The 16,456-nt window shown below is 33.8% G+C and overlaps 1 protein-coding gene across 2 annotated transcripts in view; it reads left to right on the top strand.

The window, feature by feature from the left end:
* SEMA3A (semaphorin 3A) overlaps positions 1–16,456 on the top strand; it is a 612,798-nt gene that overhangs the window by 442,175 nt on the left and 154,167 nt on the right. For both annotated transcript variants that reach the window (XM_066353930.1, XM_066353929.1), the window contains one exon: positions 14,965–15,084. In XM_066353930.1, the coding sequence (XP_066210027.1) occupies positions 14,965–15,084 (120 nt within the window). The remainder of the gene's footprint in view (positions 1–14,964; positions 15,085–16,456) is intronic.

Here is a 16,456-nt window from a genome sequence, read left to right as displayed (position 1 = left end):
GTACATAAATGTTTCTCAGGCTGCTGGTGACATTCATTTCTGACAACTTTAATATAAATTTATTTTTTCCTCTTGTAAAAGGAATATACAGGATATATATATATATATATATATATATATATATATATATATATATATATATATGCCTTCTTTTCTTTGTATTGTAGGTTCTAATCTAAACCCTTACACTGTATAGCATTTCTATATTAGAGGAGTGAACTGCTCATGAACTTTTCCAATGTTGTTACTTGAGAGTTGTTTTTGAAAAAAAAATTTGTAATATATAATATTATTGGACAGAGATTCTAAATAAAGAGATAAATACAATCTACATATCTCTATTCTAACTGCTATAATCCACTTTACTTTCATTTTTTATATTTTTCTGGTGCTTAAAATCCACTTTGTTATTCACAGTAACATTTCTATTGAGGCATTAACTTCCTTGACCCTGTTTTACTAATGAAAACTTAATATATGCTAAACTGGTAAAAGAATCTGTTTCAAATCAATAGCTCTCTGACTCTTCTTTGTTTATCATATTTAAAAAATCTCTCCTTGCACTGTTTCAATAAAACCAAATGGCAACCGTATGACTATTAGAAATATTTTGAATATCATTGAAAGTAAAAATTTCAACCATCTGAGACAAAGAAGAAAATCAGATTCTCATAGCATCCCAATTTTTAGATACATTTCAAAATGTAGTATCATACAAGTGAATTTTGGGACATTTTTATCCTGAAATGTTATTCACTTTTTACGCTATGATATGTTGCAGCATGTTTGTCAAATTATTCTGGCTCAAATTGCAGGGCCTCAACAACATTAATTTTTGACAAGTGAATGAAATTGATACTTTGAAACTTCGTGTATCTTAAGTTGCAGTGCAGTCCAAAATGCATGTTAGCCCTAGAATTTTGTTTACTTTTTCAAATTCAAAGTTGACAACGAGTTTAATTTTTCATCTTATTTTAAAGACATCAAGGAACTTTTTAAATGAATAGCAATAATTACCTCCTAATTCTACAGAAATCATGTTTTCATTAAATCTCTAAACCTTCTATAGTTCTAAGAATTTATCCATTTCCTCTAGGATACTGCATTTGGTGGCTTATGATCTTTCATAATATTCTTCTATGGTCCTTTGTATATCTTTGATGTCTGTGGTAATTTCTCCTGAAATTACCTGTGATGTCTGTGGTAATCTCAACTGAAAGGTTGAGATTTTTTTTATATTTAGTCCTTCCTCTTTTTTCCTTAGTGAGTCTAGCCAGTGGTTTGATTTTATTGATATCTTCAAAGACCAAGCTCTTTGTTGTATTAATTTTTTCTATAGTTTTTTTCTCTATTTCATTTAGTTCTGCTCTAATTTTTACTATTTCCTTTCTTCTACTGACTTTAGCTTGCCTTTGTTACTCTTTTTCTAATTACTTAAGATGTGATGATAGGTTGTTTACTTGGGATCTCTCCTGTTTCTTGCTATAAGTCTGTAAGGATATAAACTTCTTTTTTATTTTCACTTTCGCTGAATCTCAGAAATTTTGATATGTTGTGCTGTCACAAAAAGTGGAAAACCTAAGTAGACCTACAAGCAAGGAGAAAATAGAAACAACTATCAAAAATTTCCCCAAAAAACAAAAGTCCAGGACCAGAGGGCTATACTAGTGAATTCTACCAAACAGTCAAAGAAGATTTGGTTCCTATCCTTCTCAAAGTCTTCCAAAAAATAGAAGAAGAATAAATACTCTCCAAAACATTTTATGAGGCCAACATAACCCTCATACCAAAACCTGGCAAGGACAACACAGAAAAACAAAACAACCAATCAATATCTCTAATGAATATACATGCAAAAATTCTAAACATAATACTAGCAAATCAAATACAACAACACATTAAAAAAATAATACATCCTTATCAAGTGGGATTCATTCCAGGATCACAAAAACAGTTCAACATACAGAAATCTATCAATGTAATACATCACATCAACCAAACGAACAAAAACCATATGATACTAGCAATAGATGCATACAGGGCATTTGATAAGATATAACATCCCTTTATATTAAAAACACTCAATAAAATAGCAATAGAAATTACTTCAACATAATAAAGGCCATATATGACAAACCATCTGCTAATATGGTGAAAAAATGAAGATTTTTTCCTCTAAAATCAGGAACAAGACAAGGCTGCCCACTCTCTCCATTCTTATTGAACATAGTCCTAGAAATTTTAGCCAGAGTGATCAGGCAAGAGAAAGAAATAAAAGGCATCCATATTGGGAAAGACATAAATGTATCTTTTTGCAGATGATATGATCCTGTATATAGAAAACCCCAAAGATTCCACCAAAAAAGTATTCGAAACAATAATTCAATACAATAAAGTTGCAGAATACAAAATCAATATACAAAAGTCTATTGCTTTTCTATATGCCAATGATGAAATTTTGGAAAATTATCTCAAAATAAACAATCTTATACAATTGCATCCAAATAAAAACATCTTATACAATTGCAACCAAATAAATAAGTAAATAACATACCTAGGAATAAACTTACAAAGGATGTAAAGAACCTATATACTGAAAACTACAAAACATTATTGAAAAAGATACAATAAAATAGAAAAATATTCCATGTTCATGGATTGGAAGAATCAACATAGTTAAAATGGCCATATTACCCAAAGCAAAATACAGATTTAATGCAATCCTCATCAGAATACCAATGTCTGCCTGACCAGGCGGTGGCGTAGTGGATAGAGTGTTGGACTGGGATGCAGAGGACCAGATTTGAGACCCCGAGGTCGCCAGCTTGAGTGCGGGCTCACTGGGTTTGAACAAGGCTCACCAGCTTGAACCCAAGATTGCTGGCTCAAGCAAGGGGTCACTCAGTCTGTTGTAGCCCCCCGCCCCAGTCAAGGCACATATGAGAAATCAATTAGTGAACAACTAAGGAACCGCAACAAAGAATTGATGTTTCTCATCTCTCCCTTCCTGTCTGTCTGTCCCTCTCTCTGACTCTCTCTGCCACAGGAAAAAAAAAAAAAAAAGAAGAATACCAATGTCATTTTTTAAAGAAATAGAACAAAAAATCTCTAAACCCTACATGTAATTTTGGGAGAAAATTTCTCATGGGTATCTCACACATCTGTACATCTGTGAAAGAGGAACTACCTATTTTTCAAACTATTTTTAGGGATAGTTGTACAGGGAAGGGACTTGGAAGGTAGTTTCTCCCTGTGAAACCAATGCCCAGTTTGAAGACAGCCTTGAGAAGTAGAGATAGTGTCTCCATTGGCACAGAAGACAGATATGCTTACTCGTCAGAACAGTGAAAGTAACATCTCCCTGAACATCCAATATGCTTTTGGTCATTATGAAATATTTAGATTTCCTTACCCAGGGTTCCTCTTCTATAATCCAAGTCAGTGCAATTGCCAGCATCACTTGGCTCTCTTCTTACTGCCCGGGGAACTGAGCTTAGGGAGCTGGCATGAAGAATGCTGATACTCCGAATATTGCTATTTCTGGAAGTAATAAAGTATTTTATCTCGGACACAGGTGATATATATGTTCTGCCAGCATCAGTGAAACTGTGCCAGGGTAACTTATCTTACCAGGAAGGCAAATTTACAGACCCTTTTACAGTTCTTAACAGTATCAATTACAATTGTTTTCTGTAGACAGTCTGGTGGTCTCATGAATGAAAGACTGTAGCCAGTTTACTCACTTTAAATAGGATTCTCATGATGGAATCTGATGACACTTCAGGCACACAGACAACTTGTGTTTTGATGAAGGTCAATGAGTACCTTGTCTTATGAAATATCAGAAAATAAGCACAGATTTCCACATGTATGTGGGCACCTTGCTGCTTGGGGTGAATTTCAGGTAAACCAGAAGGATTACAGGTTTACTTTAGCATTCAGAAGTGGTGGTAGTAATAATAATAGTTAACACTTACTGAAAATTTACTATATAAACTTGGTACTGTTTCAAATGCATTACTTTTATTAGCTCATTAATGTAACATATTTGGATATAAGATACACATTTCAAAGCAATTGGACAAACCAGTATCTTATCTTAGGTAAGAAATACATGGGAAATAAAGCTTTAACCATTAAAATTACTTTAGAAGTGAGGTTTTATTCATATTTTTAATTCATATAGTTTACCAATACAACAAAATATTATGGTAATCATTATGTTTGAATTGTTATATATCCAGTATCATACACACACACACACACACACACACACACACACACACACACACACACGCTTTTTTGGAAAACTTTTAGATTCAGGATTGAAACAAATGCATTTTAAGTTTATACTTGAAAAGTAAGTTTAGCACTTGTAAAAGAGACATTATATAAAAACATTCAGAAGGCTTAGAGATTTTGAATTGTGCTCCTCTTTATTAGAACTTTTAATTTTGTCTTTGAATGGCTGAAATGAAATTCAAATATTTGACATTAACTGACAAATTAATATTTAGCTTTGACTGGACACCATTTATCACCCACACATCAGTATGCATACTTTTTATTTAGACTACAGTAAGAATTTTATACTTTGTAAATTTTATGGAAATTATTTGAACAGTTCCTCTGGGAACAGGATTTTGTCCAATGTCTTCTCACTACATAGCAGGTTTTGCCAAGTCCTTGTAACATGTAGTGTATAGTAGTTGTCACTGGTATTTTGCTGATTTATGCACTTGTTAATCTTCATGAAGGAAATTCTACTTGTTTCTGATGCTATACTAACCATCATATAATAGATTTAACATAGACTCTGCAAATATTTTTCTTGGATATGCTGTGTCTCAATGCCTAAAGGCAAATAAGCTATGCTTAACTTGTATCTATTTAATTTGATTGTGAATATAGCAAATAAAATCACTCATATCTACAAGACATCAAGAAACTTTCCTGAAGTTTTATTTACATCATTTAATTTTCATATATTTTCTACTTACTGCACTTTTAAAGGTGGTAATGAAAACAGGATGCAAAGTTATAGTGTCTCTAAATATTTAACATTATTTCAGGAAACTGTTGAATCTTAACTTTATTTTTAGCTTGTATGTATACAGAGGAGAACAGTCTTGAAGATTATTATAACTAAAATTCAAATTAGATGCTAAACATAATATACTCTATACTATATGCCATACAAGGTATTAATTATAGACTATATGTATGTATATATGTGTATATGTGCATTATGTGAATGTATGTAGATGTGAACTAAAAGACAGATTTTTAGTATTATATTTGAAATAATACCAAAATTAATATCTTATTGATTCTAAAACTTAATATGCCCTTAAAAAAGAGAAACCACTTATATTTAGAAATAAATAAAATGATCAACTAGTAACCCTGTGATTTTTAAAATATGTGCCAAATTTTTGCTCCCCTTATTACATTTACAACTATTGTATGGCAGTAAGATATATCCTTTTGTTAATGAGGTTTGATCAAAAACCAAAAGCAGGCCCTGGCTGGTTGGCTCAGTGGTAGAGCGTCGGCCTGGCGTGCAGGAGTCCCGGTTCGATTCCCGGCCAGGGCACACAGGAGAAGCACTCATCTGCTTCTCCACCCCTCCCCCTCTCCTTCCTCTCTGACTCTCTCTTCCCCTCCAGCAGCCAAGGCTCCATTGGAGCAAAGTTGGCCCAGGCGCTGGGGGTGGCTCTGTGGCCTCTGCCTCAGGCGCTAGAGTGGCTCTGGTGGCAACAGAGCGACGCTCCAGATGAGCAGAGCATCGCCCCCTGGTGGACACGCCAGGTGGATCCCGGTCGGGCGCATGCAGGAGTCTGTCTGACTGCCTCCCCGTTTCCAACTTCAGAATAATACAAAAAAAAAAAAAAAAAAACCCAAAAAACAAAACAAAAAAAAAACCCAAAAAACAGTATGAGTGATATGGAAAACATTTTTTAAAAATTTTTATTGAATTTAAGGTGACATTGTTTAATAAAATTATACAGGTTTCAGGTGTTCCGTTCTATAGTACATCATCTATAAATAGTATTGTGTGTGCGTATAACTACCCCAAGTCAAGTCTCCTTCCATCACCATCTAGCCCTCCTCTACTCCCAGCACCTCCCAGTCCCCTTTCCTTTCTGCGGTCCCTACAACTGTGTTTATAAATTGTTTTTTTTTCTTTGCTGAATCCCTTCACCTATTTCACTCAGTCCCTCATATAGGGATTAGACCTTATACAGTTGTGAGAAGTAGTAAAGAAATCACTGGAAGGCTGTTGTCTTTGAAATGTGTAATGGGCCTGAAGTTGCTATAGGTCATCAGGTTGACATTAGGGAAGGAAATATGGACATAAAGTTGAAAGAGCTAGGACAAATTTATACTCACGAAGACAAACTAGAACCAATGCTTTTTTCACTACCTCCAACTTTGATAATTTCGGTCACCTCCAGAAGAAGCTGGTGCCTTTTGCCATGAAGCTGCCCAAGGACCAGGACCAAGTTTTGTAGAAGCTAACAGATGAGATCTGGTGGAAGCCAGAGAAGCTGTGGGCAGGTGCTACCTCGGGCTAACAAGGTGGCCTGCAACAACCTTGGAATGTTATAGTTGCAGCTAAACTTCTACCTCCCAAATCTCATGAAAATTTATTTTATGGTCAATCTTAACCAATTTATAGGAAAAGAAATTATAGGAAAGTGTAGTTTCAGTGTATCTGCATTGACACAATACTAATCTGCCACACTATTGAAAAATACTTCTTGTATTTTCTGTAAGACTGAGACACTGATTCATGCCATCTACCAATTTGATAAATAGAGTGATTATAATATCAAGTTTCCCAGGAGGACTAGTTTTATGAAAATTCTAATGAACAAAATGTAATCTTTCTTTGTAACAAATGGGCACATTAATATTGGAAACCAATTTTATTAAATTCACCTATCTTTAGCATTAATTATGGGCTTAAACTCGTTAACTGTCTGTATGAGAAATAAACAATTCATAATATGGTTCTTACCCAAGTCCTGGCACAGTGTGGTGTGAGACTTCAACAGGCATAAATATATTCAAACCAATATACAGATGATTGTTTATTTTAAGATAAAGATAACCAGTTATTAAACAATTAATAAGTGTTTGGTATCATATTTTACATAGATATATCACAAATCCATTATTAATTGATGAGACCAAGGCTTAGAAATTCTAAGTAAGTTTCTGATAGTCACACAGCTATTGGAAAATGATGCCTGCATAATTATAATCCATGAATAACTGACTTGTAAAGCATCAGATTATTGCAAAGATCTGCTTTATTTTTATGATTCCATTACTTTTGCTCTATATATTTTTTCTTTTTTTTCTTTTTTTTCTTTTTTTTTTTTTTTTTCTTTTTCATTTTTCTGAAGCTGGAAACAGGGAGTGACAGTCAGACAGACTCCCGCATGCGCCCGACCGGGATCCACCCGGCACGCCCACCAGGGGCGGTGCTCTGCCCCCCAGGGGGCGATGCTCTGCCCATCCTGGGCGTCACCATATTGCGACCAGAGCCACTCTAGCGCCTGAGGCAGAGGCCACAGAGCCATGCCCAGCGCCCGGGCCATCTTTGCTCCAATGGAGCCTTGGCTGCGGGAGGGGAAGAGAGAGACAGAGAGGAAAGCGCGGCGGAGGGGTGGAGAAGCAAATGGGCGCTTCTCCTATGTGCCCTGGCCGGGAATCGAACCCGGGTCCTCCGCACGCTAGGCCGACGCTCTACCGCTGAGCCAACCGGCCAGGGCTATATATTTTTTCTTAAATTGTTTTTCCATTATGATTTCATTACTTTTGCTTCATATGCTTTTTTAAATTTTTTTTGAAAATACTGTTTCAAATATAAATCCCTTACTTAGAATAAGTAACATCTCCATTAAAAGTTCCAAATTGTAATTGTATTCAGAAATTATTTTTAAAATTAATGTGTATACACACATATACATATGAGTGTTGTGTATATATACATATATACATAAGTATATGCATATGTGTATATTAATGTATACTATATATAAATTATATATTATAGTTGGGTTATTATAAATGGTTAAGGTGTCACCAATTGCAGAATTGTTAGAGGAAAAATTTGTATTATTAATTTATTGAATAACAGTATTTAGTACTTTGAACATTAGGGACTCTAATCAAACAGATTTTCACTTTTGATATTAGCCAAGGCTGCGGGTAGAAAAAAGGTATGTATTTAAGAATGAAACCAAGCATTTCTCTAAAATCTGAATTTTATTTTTGTTTCTCCTTTCTCAAGACTACATCTAATATATAATTCAAGATGCAGTTCAGTTTCCATATTAGAATATTAGATTATATTGTGATAAATGCATTTACATTAGATTAAACATGCCAACTAATTCCAGCCATAATAAGTCCGTCTAGATTATAACTGTACCTGCTTGATATAAATCATTGACTTAGTTGCTTTAAAGCATAAGCACTAAGAACTCAAACTTTGTGTAAAATTAGAAACAACAAAATATTATTGAAATTAGAGTAAGGATTTTGACTAATAGTTTTTTACAGGAAAAATATTCAGATTGATTTCACATAATATTATACAATTATGTGCATTCATTTGAATATAAGATAAAGAAAGACTATACTAGGTACATATACATATGGAGTGCCTACAATCAAATAAAACCAGTAAATGGTGAAAATGTGATAATTAGATTGATAGCACAATATAATTGAAAATATAGGCAAAAAAAGTAGATTATTATCAAGTACTCTGGCCCATTTAGAATTTCAAAGTGATATTGTTCAAAGTTTCTTTAAATAGAAGAGAATCACATCGGGCAACTTTTACTAATATCTTGGTCTGTGGTAGCCATATGTATAATCATTTTGACCAAGTTTAAAAGTTTCAAGTAATTTGAAGAAAAATATTTATAAAATCTTAAGCAGTATTTCTAGAACTTTAAAACAAATAGTCAATCTGGAGGTGAAAAACTATTCAAGTGGGCCTTAACTGAAATGAGCATTTAAGTAAAATGGTCTGGTAGCCTAGTGCAGGAGTCTTTATTTAGCTTATCATGTCATTTATGGCACTTTAAATTTATTTTACAATTAGCATAGGTTTAAATATAATATAGTTCAATTAATATAAATAGATTTACACACTTAAATAACTAGCCATGAAATAATGACAATTGTGTTATCCTAGTTGAAACAAAGCATTAAGCTGGAAAGGTCACTTGATTTTATTATGCCATCCTTAATAGTGAAGATAAAAATACTCTTAAAATAAACAAAACAGCCTACTCACTATTTCATAAGGCAGTTGTTTAATAAACCCAAGTTACAAATTCAACATTAGATGGCTAATGTTATAATTAGAAGACAGTTAAATCTTAGTTTTACTAGATATGTCCTTTTGAAAAAGAGCTTTTTAACAACCTTTAGTGAATGTTGAGGAATTAGGAGGACATGATTATGAATGATCTGATGTCAGCATAGTGTTAAAAGAAAAAGATATGATACATTACTGTTAGGTAAGTATGGAACAGCTTAAACAGAAAGAGGGATGAAGTGAGTGATAGGAACAATCTCATGGATTACTGCTTTGGCATAATGATTCTAGTGTTCAGCTAGTTTGCCAAATCAATTGACCAGAGAAAAAGAGTCAACAGATTAACTTCAGGAATTAAGTTTATTAATAGATTTTCATGCAGAAATTAATCCACCCATCATGACAGGAAAGGCTTTCCCAGCCGCTAGATTATACATTAAAATATTTCTGCATAAACGACAGATAGGACATAGACTTCTTTTCCTTTTAAATTAAGGTTTATTGACCGGAGGCCATGCTGTGCTATATGCCCCTTCATTTGGGGCTAATTTATATTTGAACCAAAACAAATTGTTAGATCTATTCATGAACTGAATATATTTGAATGAAGATTGTTGATCTTCACAGTCTTCTCTTTTCTCATATTAAGAGTAAAATTTCATTGTTCCATCCATATTTTAAGAACATGCAAGGAGGTAATTGAAACTGGAGGTAAATTATGTTCTTTTATAAATAGCATAATTATCAGAAGTTACTTAAAAACACCTCAGTTCTCTTTTAATTGTCATGCATGGAGCAGTTGTTTTGACAGATGGATGGACTTTATTTTTGTAATCATCCGGGAAAAGACTATGTAACAGTCTAATCAGTGCTATGTGTTTGTAATGTTTGTTTTTGGAATCACTGTGCATTTGGCTTCTCTATCATTTTCTGGGGGTAGACATTTTCTTTCTAATTTATTTTTCCAGGCTAATATCTCTATGTGTAATTCCTCTGAAATTATGCATTTGATCCGAAAGCACTAAAAATCCTTAAAAAGTAAGTGCAAATGGTTTGTCACTAAGGATGATGAATCATTGCTCCGCAGGTGTGACCCTGGGGTTTATTGGTTTATAGCAAACTTTTATTTCTAGGCTAAGTTAACAATTTATAATGTTGTGGGTCTGGAGTATATTTCAGTAAAACAAGAAGTCAGTATGCTTGCCTGACTCACGGGAAGCCAACTTGTTGCTAAACTTGTCTAGGTATATCAACTTAAATTCCAAAATGGATCAAGGTCTGAAAATGAATTAATTTTGACCTGATTACATTCTCTTTATTACGTTGTAAATCCGCCAATGCTGAGCAAAGCAGTGCCATTGTTTTATGCCAAAAAGTACATTACATTCTGAGTTTTAAGAATCGTCATGGTTCAGGAAAAGGTCAGAAACACTCTTCTTCTGTCTCCCTACAGCAGAAATGTGTGAAGTGTGTTTCCTTTTCTGCACGCTTCCTTCTTTTATAATGGAATGACCAGGCTGCTTCCAAATAAAATGTATATCCCATTTTGGAAAATCAAAAACCTTGGCAGTAATAAGCTAGAGAATAAAGGCTAATGAATGATAGGATTGATACTCTTTTATGTAGGTTGTCTGTTTAAAGAACAAATCCTTACTAACAATGTATTTTTCTAGTTTTGGGGTGTTTTTCTTTCAAGTTCTTTTAATTCACTGTTTTCATCTCCGTTAGTATTGATGAGTTTTCTTGAAGCTATTTTAACCAATTTTGAAAATATTTAATTCAATTTCTTTGTTTCATTTCAGTCTTAACACACTGTACACCCAAGAAATTCCTCTCCGTTTTATTTGTATCAACCTCACTTTAAAATAATGATGGGCTAGCCCCTGGGCATGGCAACAATACAATCTGCTGCCAACAGGGAGAGTTCAGTAGGGAAATGAAAGGGATCATTCCAGGCCTTAGGCCAATAGGGTGGGGCTAGTTGCTTTGTAGCACAGATAGACTCCATTATCAGTCCCTCAATGGTGAAAATGGTATGAAACATTTGCCAGGTTTCACAGCTATAGTTCTGCCATTGATTTTCTTTTTTTCAGCTGCTCTGTAGAGCAGAATAGTTGTCATATTATAGAAGTTCTTCTTTGACAGTTAATAACAAATTAAAATTATGATATTCAGTGTGGCTCTAATCCATAGTTTACAAGAATCCTGAGAGTTTTTCAGTCATTAATTTTTGCCAATCTGTTATTCAATCTATAAGACATAAGAACCCACAAATTCTATAATGTTAAAACTCATAGCAGTTACAGAGCTGATATGGGTTTTTATTTCTGCTCACAAATATTTATGCTTATAAGGTATTTCCTTCCTTTTATTTATTTATTTTGTATTGTGAAAAATTACAGTCTATTCTCAAATATCTAGGATGCAATTTAGTATTACTAATGCAATTAGAGAATTTGTATTTATATTCAAAATTGCATGAACATCTTTAAAAGCATGGCAGACAAACTGAAATCCTGTTCTTTTCTGAAATGAACAAGAATCCATCTGGGACTACTACTAGAATATCCATTTGCTTACCAATATATATGCAGCCAATTTCTTGCTTTCAACATATGTTAATGGAACTGGTTATTTATAATCTTGATTATTAAGTCTACAGTCAGGGATGGCTGTCTTTATATATAAGCAGAGTGTGTGACCACCTACATGTTTCCAAGAAAGGGATGCAATAAAACTTTTCCTGAAAATGAGTTCTTCATAAATGACTGAATTTTCTTAAAGGTACAAATAAATCCTTTGGGTAAGACTCATGAATGCTTCATTTGTAAATAAGTTTGTCAGCTGTTTCCCTTTCCACAACCTCTTTCCTCTACCCAAGCATTCATGTCCTTTTCTCTTGGGAGAAGAGGAAAAACTGTTACAGAATGGGGAGTTTGTTGCTAAATATCTTGGAAGTTAAGTTATATCTGTTTTACAGTTTTGCTTAAGATGTACCATGAGCTAAGGGAAACATGGCTGAGATCCATGTACCCTTTATGCTAGAATAGTTTTCTTCATAGCAACTTGCAAAATCAGTTGATTTCAGACCTTAATTTTATGTTATAATGCCTTACCAAACAAAAGTAAAATTCAGAATTTAAGAAGCAATAAACAGTGGGAGAAATTAGATGTTTATTGTAATTACTCTCCTAAACTACTCAGCATATGTTGAGAAAACATGAGAAGTCATACCTTGAAAGTTATATATTTTACTTTAAATAGGTCTAACTCACTTTTAAGACATTATATTTATAAGACACTTTCAGGTTCCATCCTAGAAAAATCAATGAAGATGGAAAGCAATTATTTAAATTTAAATATAAATTATTCTGCTTGAGTTTGGTGGTCTGATCAAACTTTCTTATTGGGACAGTAAACACCAAAAGCATTAGTTGCAAACACAGAATAAGATGCCATGTGAAATATACTTAATTTATTGTAACACCTCAGTTATAAACCCCTACTGACTACATAAGCCCTAGTGCATTCTTAGCTTTTACTTCGTAAGTCATAGAGAGTAACTTTTGGAATGTTACACACTTAGAGGCGTCAGGACCAACCCAAGCCTCTATTATTCTTCCCAACCTTGCTTGCACTATAGTCTGCTTTTGGTCTTTATCTGCACTTCTACTTACATATCTGGGTATTAATTCCAAATGTTTATAGACAAAAACACAAAACTATTTAAGAAAGTCTATGATAAAATAAAAAACTAATTTTCAGTGTAGTTTTCTTTATTACATGAATACTCATTTGGATATTTTCAAAATGGCTATTATGTATTCCATGATGAACTCATCTTTTCTACTTATATGTATTTGATTTTTTTTTAAAGATTATATTTATTCATTATAGAGAGGAGAGAGAAAGAGAGAGAGAAGGGGGGAGGAGCAGAAAGCATCAACTCCCATATGTGCCTTGACCAGGCAAGCCCAGGGTTTCGAACTGGCAACCTCAGCATTTCCAGGTTGACGCTTTATCCACTGCGCCACCACAGGTCAGGCTATGTATTTGATTTTTAAGATTTGTGATTTGGTTGTAGATTATACATTTTTTGAAGCTACTTTGAGAGTTTAAATTTTTCTTTTACAATATTGATATAGATTCATTTATTAAAATATTTGCAAACAACTAAGTCACTCTTACTCAGGATTTTTTTTTGGAACATATAATTATCCAACTTATACTATGAATATTTGATATTTTCTTTTAAATCTTTCCTCAACAGGGACAAAAGATTAAGATTCCTATTTGGTCATAGAAAAATATTTTCTTCAATAGGATTTACAGAGAGATTAGAATATATAGAAAAAATATAAATAGTTCTGTCAATTTTATTTCTTAGTTGATATTTTATTCAGAAAATAGCATAGCAGGAATGGCTAATCTTCTACAAATAATAATAAGAAATTATTCTAATTTACTCATTACTAATTGTTCTTTCCCTAGGGGACTCAAGGCTCATTAGACAGGAATTTCATGTATGAATTCAGGATGTTCATGAACCTCCTAAAAGTATTTTGTAATTATACCTGCTCTACAGAACATCCTTTAGTTTACAGATACTCCAAACTCTAACATTTTCTTTATCTCATCTTAAATATTCCCAGTCTTTGAGGTTAAGTGACATTTTCAGGGGGAGGTAGCTATAACTTCTTAGGGTCTATAGAGCTCATTATCAAGCAGCACATCTTAAATTCAAAGTCAGTTGCCCATCATCACAGGTTACTACTGATATTTAAACTTCATTTTTAAGAGAATTTCATATTATCTTTAATTTTATTTTCCTTTTCCAAATTTAAATTCAAAGCTGATTTTGCAAAGAAATTTTCAGCAGTGCATAGCTAATCTAATTTATCAATTAATCAAATAATGTGTTGTTCTCATTTCTAGAAAAGGCACCTTTGATTGTTGGTTATTTATAACTTTACTTTTGTATAAATAAATTAGAAATAGTTTTATTTATTTATTTATTTTTTTTTTGTATTTTTCTGAAGCTGGAAACGAGGAGAGACAGTCAGACAGACTCCCGCATGCGCCCGACAGGGATCCACCCGGCACGCCCACCAGGGGGCAATGCTCTGCCCCTCTGGGGCGTCGTTCGTTGCGACCAGAGCCACTCTAGCACCTGGGGCAGAGGCCAAGAAGCCATCCTCAGTGCCCGGGCCATCTTTGCTCCAATGGAGCCTCGGTTGCGGGAGGGGAAGAGAGAGACAGAGAGGAAGGAGAGGGGGAGGGGTGGAGAAGCAGATGGGCGCTTCTCCTGTGTGCCCTGACCGGGAATCGAACCCAGGACTTCCGCACGCCAGGCCGACGCTCTACCACTGAGCCAACCAGCCAGGGTCAGAAATAGTTTTATTAAAAGAGTTAGTGAGACAAAATATTTTCTTTAGTCCCCTAAAGAGTAATAATTTCTATGTTTTTGTTCATATAATATGAGAAAACAATAGAATAATGAACCCTAAAAATGTTGTGAAAAGGACACAAAAAAATCTGTTTAATTCTACTTAGCACCCTAGAAGATATCTCTGTCATGCTGACTGCTAGGACTCACTGTTTTTCCTCTTGTCTTACAGAAAGAATGTGCTAATTTCATCAAGGTGCTTAAGGCTTATAATCAGACTCACTTGTATGCCTGTGGAACGGGGGCTTTCCATCCAATTTGCACCTACATTGAAATTGGACATCATCCTGAGGTAAAGCTGGCTTTTTCAAAATAATGTTTGACCATGACCCCTTCCTATTCAAATACTTCATTACTAATTTCTTTAGCTCATTTAGCTCTGGTTCACTATTCAGTGAGACCTACTTCAAATTCAGATGTTGTTATTAATTTTAATCTGTGAATGCAAAAAAGTGAGACCATCACTCAACAATAACTGTGGAACAGGAGGAAAGAAGAAAAAAAGCACTTGCTCTTGTTCTGGATTACAGAGTCAAATCCATTTTGCATGTGCAGATGTCAGCAGGCTGAATGCGTACTGCTTTCTCCTTCATTTGTATATTTCCAGCTTTCCCGTCCATTTCCAAACTCAGTCAGAAGAGTCTGCACCCTAGTTGTTTTATTCTGCGTTGAGATTATAAAAGGATGCCATACATGTGCACAATGACCTGCTCTCATGTTTGACCTAAATTACTTAAACATGCATGTTCTTGCTTAGCTAAGGGATGCTTTTATATTTTTGGCTATTATTTTGGTGATATGAAAAAAATTTTTTCTTCAATGTATCTATGATTCCTAGAAGCTGTTTTAGTAAGAAGATTAAAATTAGGTATATTTAAGTAAAAATTGAAGTTAGAAGAATATTTAAAGGAAAAGTTGCTAATATTGAAAGCAGTTTCATGAGTTAAATTTACCAATAGCCTTCCATGATAAGCTCGTTTATGATTTCTGGCTCATAATCCTAAGAATAAAAGTGTTCATGTAGTGAGAAAATTATTTTTGACAGAATTTTCTTCCAAATTGGAATTCAGAAATACTCAACAAATGAAGGATTTGTTCCCAGAATATTTTGGGAACCCTAAAGATAAATATAATTTATATGTTAGCCACTTCTTTATAATTTAAATACAAATTATCTAAATATTCTTAAGATGTCCTATCATGATACAAATGTGTTCTTTCAACCCAAAGGCTTAGAAATCACAACAGAGTTGTACCTTTTTTGTATAAGATACCTTAGAGATGGTGTGTTTTCTAGACTAAGTACAGTTATTACCTTCCAGGTGAGCCTCTTTAGGCTGTTTCCCCGCCCATCATTTCTCTCCCTTACAAGCTTGTACTGTACTTGCAACATTTCCAAGAGGTTTAAGTAAAAAATTAACTTTAAGGAAAGACAGTTTTCTTTAAAGCACTTGTTTCATGTTGGTGAAATTAGGAATGATTTCCTGCACATGGTCCTAGAGACTTTGTACACTTAATTTTTTAACATCTTCTCAGAGGCTGATTAAGGTTGCTTGAGGCCCTGGGTGCAGAAGAAAATATTGAGCCCCTTAAAAAAAGAGACAGGGGAAAAAAATACATGTTAACCATATTTTTAAATAAATAAAAAATATTTTGTACTATTA

Source organism: Saccopteryx leptura, chromosome 12 (genome assembly GCF_036850995.1).
Source record: "Saccopteryx leptura isolate mSacLep1 chromosome 12, mSacLep1_pri_phased_curated, whole genome shotgun sequence".
Classification (NCBI taxonomy): domain Eukaryota; kingdom Metazoa; phylum Chordata; class Mammalia; order Chiroptera; family Emballonuridae; genus Saccopteryx; species Saccopteryx leptura.
The sequence above is the reverse complement of the archived record's forward strand: the minus strand, read 5'-3'. Positions and strand labels throughout refer to the sequence as shown.